Genomic DNA, 12,506 nt, shown 5'->3' with positions numbered 1-12,506 from the left:
CTTCTATTTATCGTAATTTAAAAATTATATTTGATAAATAAACATCCTTTTCGAAATTGAATTAGCTTTTTGGTGATCTAGACACCTCCTCACGTCTTTATTTTTTGTTTTTGTTTTTGAATTTAATTAAAAATTTACAAGATAGAGGAACACGTGAAGACCAAGAGGACTGACACGTCCGCCTGTCATAACAAGCGCGTGACGCAAAAATTCCAGTTGGCATCCCTACTTTCTTTGCTGGCCGACCTTATCCCCTTCTTCCTTCCCCCATTTCACCTTCATTTTTCATTTTCCTTTTTTCTTTTTCCTTTCTTCACATTTAAATAATCTCAATCCTCTCTACTTCTCTTCTCTAACAACAGCTTTTCCACAACACCAGCACCTTCAAGATCCATCTCACACATATATTTAGGATCAAACCCTAGATTTTCTTCTGACTTCCATCTCACTTTTCATCTCATCTCAATCATACAGGTCAGTTTCCCTGACAAAGCTCTTTTTGTTTTTGTTTTCTTTAATGTTCTTGACATGTATCTATCTCAAGGTTTTCGATGCTGATTTCTATGTTTCTTTATGTAAACAATTGCGATTGGTTTGTGTTTTGTTTTGTTTTGTTTCTGTTTGGATTCCAATTAATGTATCGTTGACTGACCTATGCCGATTTTGACTTGGGTTTTTGAGTTTGTTAGGGTTCTGTTGGATTTCTTGGATCTATGTGTTTCTTTTAATGTGTTGATGCTTGTTTGCCCAATTGCAGATCATTGTTTACTCCGGCTGGGGTTTCCAATTTCGATTAGAATTAGGGGTTTGGTGAATTCTGGTCGAAATTAAAATGATTTCGAAATCGTATGCAAACTTGTTAGATCTAGCTAACGGGAATTTCCCAGCTATGGAAGAACCCAGAAGGAAGATGATCTCCAGGACAATGACTGTCCCCGGAGTTCTAACAGAGCTCGACGATGATCAAGCTCGCAGCGTTTCATCCGACGCCCCTTCTACGGTTATGGCGGATAGGTTAATCGTTGTAGCCAATCAACTCCCGATTAAAGCTACACGGAAAATCGATGATAATGGCGAATCATCATGGAGCTTCACCTGGGATGAGAATTCTTTATATAAGCATATAAAAGATGGTTTGCCTGATGAAATGGAGGTCATCTACGTAGGCTCACTTAGGGCTGACATTGATCTTAACGAACAAGACGATGTTTCACAGATTTTGCTAGAGAGATTCAAATGTGTTCCAGCGTTTCTCCCTCCCGATGTTTTAGACAAGTATTATCACGGCTTCTGTAAGCAACATCTATGGCCGCTCTTCCATTACAGACTACCGTTTTCAGCCAGCCATGGTGGTAGATTTGACCGGTCTTTATGGGAAGCGTATGTAGCTGCAAACAAAATATTCTCTCAAAAGGTAATCGAAGTTATAAATCCAGATGATGATTACGTCTGGATTCATGATTATCACCTAATGGTACTTCCTTCTTTCTTAAGAAGACATTTCAATAGACTCAGAATGGGTTTCTTCCTCCATAGCCCATTCCCTTCTTCAGAAATCTACAGAACTTTACCAGTAAGAGAAGAAATCATCAAATCACTTCTAAACGCCGATCTTCTAGGATTCCACACATTTGACTACGCCCGACATTTTCTTTCTTGCTGTAGCAGAATGCTCGGATTGGAATACCAATCAAAACGAGGCTACATCGGATTGGAATACTACGGGAGAACAATCGGAATCAAAATCATGCCGAGTGGAATCCACATGGGACAAATGGAATCCATACTAAGACAACCCGAAAAACAGACACGTGTCCACGAGCTTCAACAACAATTCCAAGGGAAAACAATTCTCTTAGGCGTCGATGATTTGGACACCTTCAAAGGCGTAAACCTAAAAGTCTTAGCAATGGAACAAATGCTGAAATCACACCGATCATGGATTGGACGCGCAATCTTAATCCAAATCTTGAATCCAGCTCGCGGAAAAGGTCGCCATGTGGAAGAAATCGAAGCTGAAATAAGAACAAGCACCGAAAGAATCAATCAGGAATTAGGGATTCCAGGGAGTAATTACAATCCAATCATACTTATCGACACCCCACTTTCTCTAACAGAAAAAGCCGCTTACTACACAATTTCAGAAGCTGCAATCGTCACAGCCATTAGAGACGGAATGAATCTAACCCCATACGAATACATCGTATGTAGACAAGGTATCTCAGGGTCAGATTCGTCAAATTCCCCTCAAAAATCCATGTTAGTGGTATCCGAATTTGTCGGTTGTTCACCTTCTTTAAGTGGGGCCATACGTGTGAACCCATGGAACGTGGACGCCACATCAGAAGCCATGTATGAAGCTATTTCAACCTCCGACCTTGAAAAACAAATGAGACACGAGAAGCATTATAAATACGTAAGCAGCCATGAAGTTAGTTACTGGTCTAGAAGCTTCTTTCAAGACCTTGAGAGAACATGCGTTGAACATTTCAGAAGACGATGTTGGGGAATCGGGTTGAGCTTCGGGTTCAGAGTCGTCGCCCTCGATCCAATGTTCAGGAAGCTGACAAGTGGCGCGATCGTGGCCGCATACGAACACGCTCAAAATCGAGCTATTTTATTAGACTACGATGGCACTGTGATGCCACAGTCATCGATCGATAAACGCCCGAGTCACGAAGTGATTTCGATTTTTAAAAAATTATGTAACGACCCGAAGAACACGGTGTTTGTTGTTAGTGGGAGAGGGAGAGAAGATCTTGCTAAATGGTTTGCTCCGTGTGAGAAGCTTGGAATTGCAGCTGAACATGGTTATTTTATAAGGTAAAAGATTTTGTTATTTTGTTATTTTACGGTTTTACCCTTTTGGGTAGATGCTGAAGGGTTGGTGATTGGTGACAGGTGGCCGGGGGAGAAAGAGTGGGAGACGTGTGCGCAAGGGATGAATTTTGGGTGGATGCAGATGGCGGAACCGGTGATGAGATTGTATACGGATGCGACGGACGGGTCGTATATTGAAAGGAAAGAAAGCGCGTTGGTGTGGCATCATCAGGATGCGGATCCGGGTTTCGGGTCGGCCCAAGCGAAGGAAATGTTGGATCATTTGGAAAGTGTTCTTGCTAATGAACCGGTTGTGGTCAAAAGCGGTCAATATATTGTTGAAGTCAAACCACAGGTATTGTTTTGTTGACTTTGTTTCATAAGGGTTTTAATACCATAAAAAAAAAAAAGAAAGAACATATTGAGTTTTTTCGGATTAAACCTTAATTTTTTTTTTTTCATAAAAAAGATTATTTTTTTTATCATTTTTTCGGTAAAATCCCAAAACTTTTTTTTAATTTTTTTCCGAGAACAAAAACCATGAACCTATTAATTTTGTCTGAGAAAACCCGTAAAAACTTTTTATATTTTTTTATGGAAATCCCTTGTATCTTTTATATTTTTTCTGAGAGTTAATTTCAAAAAAGACCTTATATTTTGTGTTTTTTCCGGATTAAACCTCAAATTTATTTTTTGTGTGAAAAAGAACTTGTATTTTTTTTTGTTTTTTCTGATCTGGTCACTTAAGTCATTTTTTCCAAAAAAAATTGTGAAATGTGAGTTTTTTCGCGAAAAACTTAAAAGGTTTTGGGTTTATTTGGAAGCATTTAGAAGGTCGAGGGTTTTTTTTGGCAAAAAAATACAAAGTTGAGAAAAAAAATAAAAAAGAGACAAGGTTTTTTTCAGCCAAAAAAAAAGATTTGAGGTTTAATCCGGAAAAAACACAAAATATAAGATCTTTTTTGAAATTAACCCTTTTTTTTTGAAAAAAACCTCGAACCTTTTATGTTTTCTCCAAAAAAAATCCTCACACTTTACAAGTCTTTTTCGGAAAATAATGCCAAATCGAAAAAAAATATAAAAAATGCAGGGTCTTTTTCAGGAAAAATTAAAGTTGAAGCTCAATCTGAAAAAAAAAAAAAAACATAAAGTATAAGTTTTTATGATATTAATCCGTACTTTGAGTTGGAATTATTGAGTGACTAAAGTTGGTTGTTATTATATTATTGTAGGGTGTGACGAAGGGTTTAGTGGCAGAGAAGATATTTTCATCGATGTTTAAGAAAGAAAGAAGGGCTGATTTTGTGTTGTGTGTGGGGGATGATAGAAGCGATGAAGATATGTTTGTGATGATTGGGGACGCCATAAAAGGAGGTGTCATTTTGAATGTCAATAATCGATCAGTGTTTGCGTGTACTGTGGGACAGAAACCAAGTAGGGCGGAGTATTATTTGGATGACACAGTGGAGGTTATGAATATGATTGAGAATCTTGGTGACGTGTCAGTGTCTGAAGATGAAGAAGAAGAATCTGAAGAAGATGATGGGAGTGAGTCTTGATGTTTATGTTAATTCGAATACCTCTGCTTGGGGTTGTTGTACATTCTGAAGCGGAGGTTGTACATTCTGATGAAGAAAGTAAAAGGAAGGAGGGTTATTTTTGATTTTATAGGTTAAAACAGGTGAGTTTGTTTATTGGGAAGAGATGGATGGGAAGATTAAAAAAGAAAAGGTAAATAGAGAGGTGCCGATGTTGAAAAAAAGATTGTTTTTTCCTTCTTTCTTTCGTTGTTTGTGTCTTCTGAATGAACAGATGAAATGAACTGTGAACTGGAAGTGGTCCATTGATGTATGTAAATGTTGATAGATTCTTCTTTTACCTTTGTTTCTTTCAGGTTTTCAATAGTGCTTTTTCCCAACTTCCATTTTGCTTTCCGTTTGGAATTTTTGGTTTGAGGTTGAGGCTCTCACAAGTTTGGTTAAGTTGTATCTGTGGAGATCGATTTTATTTTTGGAACGTTAAGAGAGGAAACAGGAATTATTTGTATAAAATAAGTGTCTTGAGGTCGATCTTTCACTTTCAAGAAGAATTGTGTGGTTTTTTCGAACGACAAATGGTAAACATCCAGATGAAGCTATGAGGCTAGAGGGAGACAAAGGTGCAGTGTAATTTTTGCCACATTTTTTGTTAAGTGTCGTTGAGAAGACGTCACGTTATGTTTTCCACCTCTTCAAGAACTAGCCAAGATAATGTTTGCAACCATCCCCCGTTGCTAAGCAGCTCATCCCAAAAAAATAAAAAATAAATAGTGTGAGCGGATTGTCTCGACAACCTATCCACAATCCACAACCTACCTTACGAGAGTTAATTATGTTAATATATTTTTTGATAATTTTTAAAAAATAAAGTAGTGGATTGGATTGGTTTGTTAATGTGGATAAAAGTTTATTGTTAGTTATACAGTGTGTGTATGTGAAAGATAGAGAAAATAATTTTTTAATAGATACTCAGGTTGGATTGGAAAGAGCGGTCTTAAGAACTAGCATTTAGGGAGTAGGGAGTCGTTCCCACTGAACCCATTGTCATATCAGTTTTTCTCTTTGATTTTTTTTCATCTTTCCCAACCCACAACACACAGAAATCTTATCTTTCTCGACCGATTTAATTAAAAAAAACATACTAAACAACTAAGGTACAAGTCTTAAAACATATGGTACTAGAGAAAATGAGAGAGAGAAAGTAGATAGAGATGATGAAGTGGGTTTGTGAAACCAATTAAACAATCCACCGCAGAAGGAGTGATACCGGCGCTAACTTTATTGCTAATTAAGATTTTACCTTGATTAGTTTGTATATTTTTTTTATTGAGTGAGTTGAGAAAGATAAGGTTTTTATGTATTATGAGTTCGGAAAGATAAAGAAAAATCAAATAGAAAAGCTGATGGGACAGTGGGTTTAGTGAGTTCGGTGGGTTTAATGGGAACGACTCCCTCCTCCCTTAGAGGAGATATGCAACAACAAATTTTTATCTTTTAAATTTAAAGATAATTTATATTAAAAAAAAATTAAGCTAAACAAGGTAGTTTTTATAAAAGTTAAAATTTTCATTAACTTAAAAAAAAAATACACTAGCACTTAATTAGAAGAAAATAAAAACATACATATTAAAAATACGAAATATGATGCATAAAAAAAAAAACTACATATTATAATTTTTTGTATCCTTATCTTTGGCACTTAATGTCAATTCTTTGTTGTGTCCGGTATCATAATTAATATATATCATTAACATTGTCATGTTTACTTCTTTTTTGTAATGCTTAGGTATTGCTCCAAAGTAGTTTTCAAGTTGTCAATCTCGGATGTCAATTCATTAATGTTATTTGCTTTTCTTTTTACCTTTTCTTTTTTGGTGTCTTTCCATGGGACGACTATCCCCTAAATAAATTATCGTGGTTTAGGTTTGACATGCGTATCCGATAATAAGTGGTTTCAGATGTTTTGGTTCTTTTAGAATCACCTGTGAATGATTCAATAGTTTGAATATCATACCATTTTTTGCACTATTTTCCAATATTCCAAAAATCAAGAAATGTGAAAGTTGCCCCCTTATCATTCCATTAAAGTGCTAGAGCTTTCTACAATATTGTTTCATCATTTTCACCATTTTGCCAACGGAGTTTCACGCTCGTGAATATGGAGTTTAACTCCTTGATAACTTTATGGTGTTCCTCCACTTTGAGTAAATTTGATTTTTTTTTCCGTTAGTCTCCAAGCTTCATTTATGATAGAAAACGCCTTGTAATTTTTTGCTAAAAAGTTGGTGTATGTTGTTTGTTCTGACTGTTGGTCTTCCAAAACATCAACCCATGCATGTTCAAACACCTTTTCTTCCTTTGGTGTCCAATTCTTAGAATGCACCTTTCCTTTTTTTTTTCTTTCTTGGGGACCGGTTGAGGTTGAACATCTTCGGGCTCAAAATCTATTTCGGGCACTCTATGGGGTTAGGATTAGAATTGGGGTTGTGATTGGCTTTGGATTTGGGATTGGAATCATAATTGGCTTTCATGAATATTTTCAAGTGGGTTGAAATCATTTTTAAATTGGGATTGCGATTGAGATTGAGATTGGGGTTGGGATTGAGATTGAATAAGATATGGAGTGTAGTATGTACCAAACACCGTGATAATGGAAATGAATAGGAGAATAAATATGACAATCTATTTGATTTTGGAAGAAGATAGGTGATGAAGGGTTTGTGTTGTTTTATTTTGGGTGTTTTTATTGTTTATTCTTAGTGTTTTTGGGCTGGATAGAGAATTGGAAGAAGTCATTTTTCACAAAATAAGAAGAGTGTTTGTGTGAAAAACTGAAAGACAATGTTTGTTAAAAAATTAGATAGTTGTTAGTATTTATAATGGTTGAAAAATGTTATAATTCTGATTTATTATTATTATTATTATTATTATTATTATCTATTTATGAAAAACGGGTTATTTTTTGAATTTCGAAAATTAAAATCTTCTCTACCATCTTCAAGCTGTTTTCGAGTAAGGGTTATGAACTCAACATGTCGGGTTCGCGGCATGACATTCGTAGAGTCTAGGTCACCTTTGTCACGCTAATGTCGAGTCTCCTTTTAGCCTGAGTCCACAAATGGAGACCGAAGGCAACTGTTGCCATTTTCATCAAACTAAAATAGTAAAGATTTTTAGTCATTGGAACTTAAAAAATAAATGAATCAAAAACAAAAATTGGTGAAAGCAATATCTTGTGTTTTTTTTCTTCACCAATGGCTCAAGTTCCTCACTTCTAGAAAGTCTTAGGACAATCTCTTCTTATTAATGAGGTAAAAAATTTAGGATGATTTTAAGCAGTGATTACATGGTGATATCTTTTTACGATGGAGTATAATTATTTTATAACCTTAAAACTATATAATATTGGGGTTAGGAGGAGAAAATGGTTTCTAAAATCGATAGGTAATCAAATTGCACGAAAGATCATGTGATCACTTCCCGAATATGATATATTTTGAATATATATGCATGGGATATATAAAATCCAGATTATGAGGATACTCTTTCAAGTAACAATCTACCATAATAAATAAAGATAATTTTGTCAAATGTCAACTTCTTATTGAATTCGACACATGTCATTTTCTTAGAATTTTAAAATTATTTTTTTTCCACTTGTCATTTTTGTATTTTTTTCATTTTTATTCAACTTCCACTTATTAAATGTCACTTCATAATAACTAATGTGAATCTCTAAATATTATTAAAAGACAAATCTTATGACATCATTATAAACAATCAGGACCATTGATTGTGTTTTAATTCTATGTTTTCCACTCTTAGATCAAGTTGTTGATATCATCCTCAAATGGAATGTATTTAATTCCTGTAAAAGTTTTCCATATTTTAAATCTTGAATTTCTGGTTATAAACGTTTTAATATTGTCAACCAATTTTATAAAACGTAACTTATATTTAAATAGGAAATGTAACAAAGACTATTAAAACACACAAATCCCCCATCCCGATATTTTGAAGCTTCCTTCTTCCCTACCATTGTCGTCGCTAGCGTGTCTGCCTCCGGTCGCGGTCGACTATTGCACCTCCGACGACTTCTTCAGGTAATGTTTTCAATCTGTCCATTTCTCTTGCTACGTAACAGGCCTTCCTCTTTCTCCTGAATTCAAGGATTTGACATAAAATTTGTTGTTCGTCAATATGCCACTATAATTTAACTTATGGTTTGTTCAAAATCATTGGTAATAATAATAATGATAAAATTGGTTATGTATGTTTTAATCGATTTGAAAATTGGTTATGTAACTTTGACGCAATTTTTGATTTTCTGAATGGAATATGAAACACTGAAGTTTCAGAACTTAGCACTCATCAACGTTGGAATTCTGCTACCATTAGGATATCAGAGAGTGAACAAATGTTGAAAAAAAAAATGATTCTAGGTTGGTCTTTATTTTGTAACAATCCTACATTGTTATTATTTATGAAATGGTCGTGATGTTTTTTGTTTTTTAATCTTTACTTCTTACTACATATTTGAATTTGAATTTGGGGGTGTCCTCATTTGCGGGATTCTGAGAAGGATTGCTTTATAAGGTAAGATTTTGTTGTTTTGTTATTTTACGGTTTTACCCTTTTAGGTAAATGCTGAAGGGTTGGTGATTGGTGACAGGTGGCCGGGGGAGAAAGATTCGGAGACGTGTGCGTAAGGGATGAATTTTGGGTGGATGCAGATGGCGGAACCGGTGATGAGATTGTATACGGATGCGACGGACGTGTCGTATATTGAAAGGAAAGAAAGCACGTTGGTGTGGCACCATCAAGATGCGAATCCGGGTTTCGGGTCGGCCCAAGCGAAGGAAATGTTAGATCATTTGGAAAGTGTTCTTGCTAATGAACCGGTTGTGGTCAAAAGCGGTCAATATATTGTTGAAGTCAAACCACAGGTATTGTTTTGTTGACTTTGTTTCATAAGGGTTAATACCATAAAAAAACCTTAGTTTTTTCCGGATTAAACTTTAATTTAATTTAATTTTTTCTTGAAAAAAATTACATTTTTTTTTTCATTTTTTCCGAAAAATCCATCTAACTTTTTATTTTTACCGAGAAAAAAAACCATGAACCTATTAATTTTGTCTGAAAAAACCCTCAAAACTTTTTAGATTTTTCCCAAAAAACCCTCATGTTATATTCTTTCCGAGGGTTAATCTTAAAAAAGACCTTTGTGTTTTTTTCGGATTAAATCTCAAATTTATTTTTCTGCCCGAAAAAGACCTTGTATTTTTTCGTTTTCTCCGATCTGGTCCCTCTAGTCATTTTTTTCCTAAAAAATGAGGGTTTTTTTTATAGAAAAACTAAAAAAGTTTAGGGTTTATTTGGAAGCCTTTTAGAAGGTTGAGCGGTTTTTCAAAAAAAATAAAAATACAAGGTTTTTTTCAGCCAAAAAATAAATTTGAGGTTTAATCTGGAAAAAAAAACACAAAATATAAGGGTTTATTTTTAGATGAGAATTTTTTCTGAAAAAATCCTCAAACCCTTTTTCCAAAAAAACCCTCGAACCTTTCATTTTTTTCCGAAAAAACAAAAAATAAAAGGTTTTTTATGAAATTAATCCATACTTTGAGTTGAATTATTTGAGTGACTAAAGTTGGTTGTTATTAATGTAGGGTGTGACGAAGGGTTTAGTGGCAGAGAAGATATTTTCATCGATGTTTAAGAAAGAAAGAAGGGCTGATTTTGTGTTGTGTGTGGGGGATGATAGAAGCGATGAAGATATGTTTGTGATGATTGGGGACGCCATAAAAGGAGGTGTCATTTTGAATGTCAATAATCGATCAGTGTTTGCGTGTACTGTGGGACAGAAACCAAGTAGGGCGGAGTATTATTTGGATGACACAGTGGAGGTTATGAATATGATTGAGAATCTTGGTGACGTGTCAGTGTGATGAAAAAGAATCTAAAGAAGAAGAAGAAGAAGAAGAAGATGATGATGATGATGATGATGGGAGTGAGTCTTGATGTTTATGTTAATTCAAATACCTCTGGCTTGGGGTTGTTGTACATTCTGAAGCGGAGGTTGTACATTCTGATGAAGAAAGTAAAAGGAAGGAGGGTTTTTCGATTTTATAGGTTAAAACAGGTGATTGGACCGTTTTTTTTTTTTTTTTTTTTTTAATTTTCTTCTACCGTTTTTTTTATTTAATTTTCTTTTACGTGTTGTTTCCCTTGCTACGTGTTGTTTCCCTGTTTGCTGTTAGATTTAGTTTTCATTCTACTATCACACGTGTGCGTTATCCTCTCCACCGATTCCTATTTTCCCAAAAACCCACCGCCACCCGTTCTCTCATCCACTTTACCCGTCTGCTTGCTTTTCATTCACACCGACGAATCCTTCCTTGTCGCCTCATTTCTCACTCTTTCAACTCCATCGAAATATCAAAGATGGTGGGTAGCAAGTTGATTTCTGATTTCGGTTGGTTGTGCTATTCATCATCAGAAATCGATTAAGAGAGGCAAACAATATTTTCTCCAATTTCTATTCACCATGACCCATACAATCGAACGCTGCCGACTCCCCCTTATCAAATTCTCCCCACGGCCTCCCTTATCCGATATCTCAATCCGTGTCGAATCAGCCTCATTTCCTCTGCACTTTCTACTCCGTCGCAACAACGCAACGAGGACACAGGTAACTTTTTTATTTTACAAATTAGAGGTTCAATTATTTGTTTTCTTTTTTGGGTTGATTTTGTTTGTAGATCAATTTTACAACTGCAAAGGCAGGAGGATTTGAATGGGTTAGTTGGAGACGTTGAGTACAGGTTTGGGAAGTGGAAAGACTCAACAAGGTTACTACTTTTGGATGAGAAACATGCCTATAAGGCGTTCGATGAAATGCCTGATCCGATTAAGGTATTAATTCCAGGTTAGTTTACCTAATTAATTACTTGATTATAATTGTTTGATTATCCATTTTAAATGAATGAGGTATCCATTGTAGCTATTAAAAGTCCTAACTAAATTTACTTTTCTGCCCCTATGTTTCTGGATATTGAATTATGGAATGTTTTGAATTGTGTTTGTGAACGAACACAATTGTCATCAGGTAATTTGGTTTGGGGGGAGACGGAAGGCGAGGGAAAACAGGGAATAGTGTAGGAGCAGGTTGATTCCACCATTTGTATTTCAATTTCACAGTTTTAGTGTTTGTAACTCTTATTTTCTTTGTTCTTTTTAAGTTTTGAACACCAACTATTTGACAAAAATCCTCAACGAAAAATCTGGTCAAGATTGTGTTTCTACTTGGTAAACTATATGATCGATCTCTTCTTTTACACCAAATTACAATTCTACCCTTCATAAGTTTTTCATTAAAGGATGCACTTGCAACTGCTAAAAAAAACTTACTTCAAATCGCAAGGAACAATTGATTAAGGTACTTCCATTAATTTATTTTTCTTTTTTTGTATTTATGTTGTAAAATTTCTTTTTTCTTGCAGCTTCATAAATATTTTCTTAATATGAGAGAATATAGTGACAAACTTAAAAGATGCGAAGTTCTCTTATATCGCTTACATAGTGAATGGTGTTAAGTTTATGCTATTTATGCATGACACCCAACGATCAAAACAAAACTCGGGGGTTCTAACTAAAGGAGAGGATAAGCAAAAATATTATGGTCATCTAGAAGAGATTATCAAGTTGCATTATCCTCATAAATATTCCACTGTACTTTTTCACTGTAAGTGGTTTGACACTGCAAGTGTTAAATCTGATAATAATTTCACCAGTGTCGACCCACAACACGAATTGAGCAACGAAGATCGACTCATATTTGCTACCCAGACCAAGCAAGTATTTTACATTCAAGAACCTTATCGAAGTAACGAAAATGACAACTAATATTGGTGGGTTGTAGAAAATTTAATCATAGAAGAATTTAGTATCTACTGATGAACGATGTTGACCATGATCCCATTGAAAATGTCAACAATGATTCAACCGATGTCGTTCATAGTAATGCTTCTTCTAATTTCACTCTTTCAATCGACTTTAGCCAATATTTTCAAAATTCTTAATCAGTTAAAGATGATATTGAAGTTGGTCCACCAACGGGTTTCATCAATAATGTGTCTGATTGTGAGACTG

General features: G+C 35.0%; 1 protein-coding gene, 1 long non-coding RNA gene and 1 pseudogene across 5 annotated transcripts; all 3 read left to right on the top strand.

Annotated features, from left to right (window-relative positions):
* The first annotated feature begins 280 nt into the window (after positions 1-280).
* On the top strand, positions 281-5,344 carry LOC145041975 (putative alpha,alpha-trehalose-phosphate synthase [UDP-forming] 7). Of its 2 annotated transcripts, XR_013680504.1 has the most exons (5): positions 281-474; positions 758-2,823; positions 2,902-3,175; positions 4,053-4,551; positions 4,715-5,344. XR_013680504.1 is itself a non-coding variant. In XM_078990244.1 (4 exons), the coding sequence occupies exons 2-4, from the start codon at positions 833-835 to the stop codon at positions 4,377-4,379; spliced, it is 2,592 nt and encodes an 863-aa protein (XP_078846370.1). In that variant the 5' UTR covers positions 281-474; positions 758-832; the 3' UTR covers positions 4,380-4,698. The 2 variants fall into 2 exon arrangements, 1 of the variants encoding a protein (XP_078846370.1); XM_078990244.1 differs by lacking the exon at positions 4,715-5,344 and having other exon boundaries at positions 4,053-4,698.
* Positions 5,345-9,034: 3,690 nt separating this feature from the next.
* LOC145039660 (putative alpha,alpha-trehalose-phosphate synthase [UDP-forming] 7 pseudogene) lies at positions 9,035-10,303 on the top strand (annotated as a pseudogene). The gene is made up of 2 exons (XR_013679829.1): positions 9,035-9,304; positions 10,025-10,303. The product of XR_013679829.1 is annotated as a putative alpha,alpha-trehalose-phosphate synthase [UDP-forming] 7 pseudogene (transcript).
* Positions 10,304-10,361: 58 nt separating this feature from the next.
* Positions 10,362-11,903, top strand: LOC145038551 (uncharacterized). 2 transcript variants are annotated; one of them, XR_013679427.1, is made up of 4 exons: positions 10,362-11,270; positions 11,464-11,522; positions 11,597-11,793; positions 11,858-11,903. It is a non-coding gene; the product is annotated as an uncharacterized LOC145038551 (long non-coding RNA). The 2 variants fall into 2 exon arrangements; XR_013679426.1 differs by having other exon boundaries at positions 11,464-11,793.
* Positions 11,904-12,506: the final 603 nt, after the last annotated feature.

Source organism: Lactuca saligna, chromosome 4, assembly GCF_052625555.1.
Source record: "Lactuca saligna cultivar CGN05327 chromosome 4, ASM5262555v1, whole genome shotgun sequence".
Lineage (NCBI taxonomy): Eukaryota > Viridiplantae > Streptophyta > Magnoliopsida > Asterales > Asteraceae > Lactuca > Lactuca saligna.
The sequence above is the reverse complement of the archived record's forward strand: the minus strand, read 5'-3'. Positions and strand labels throughout refer to the sequence as shown.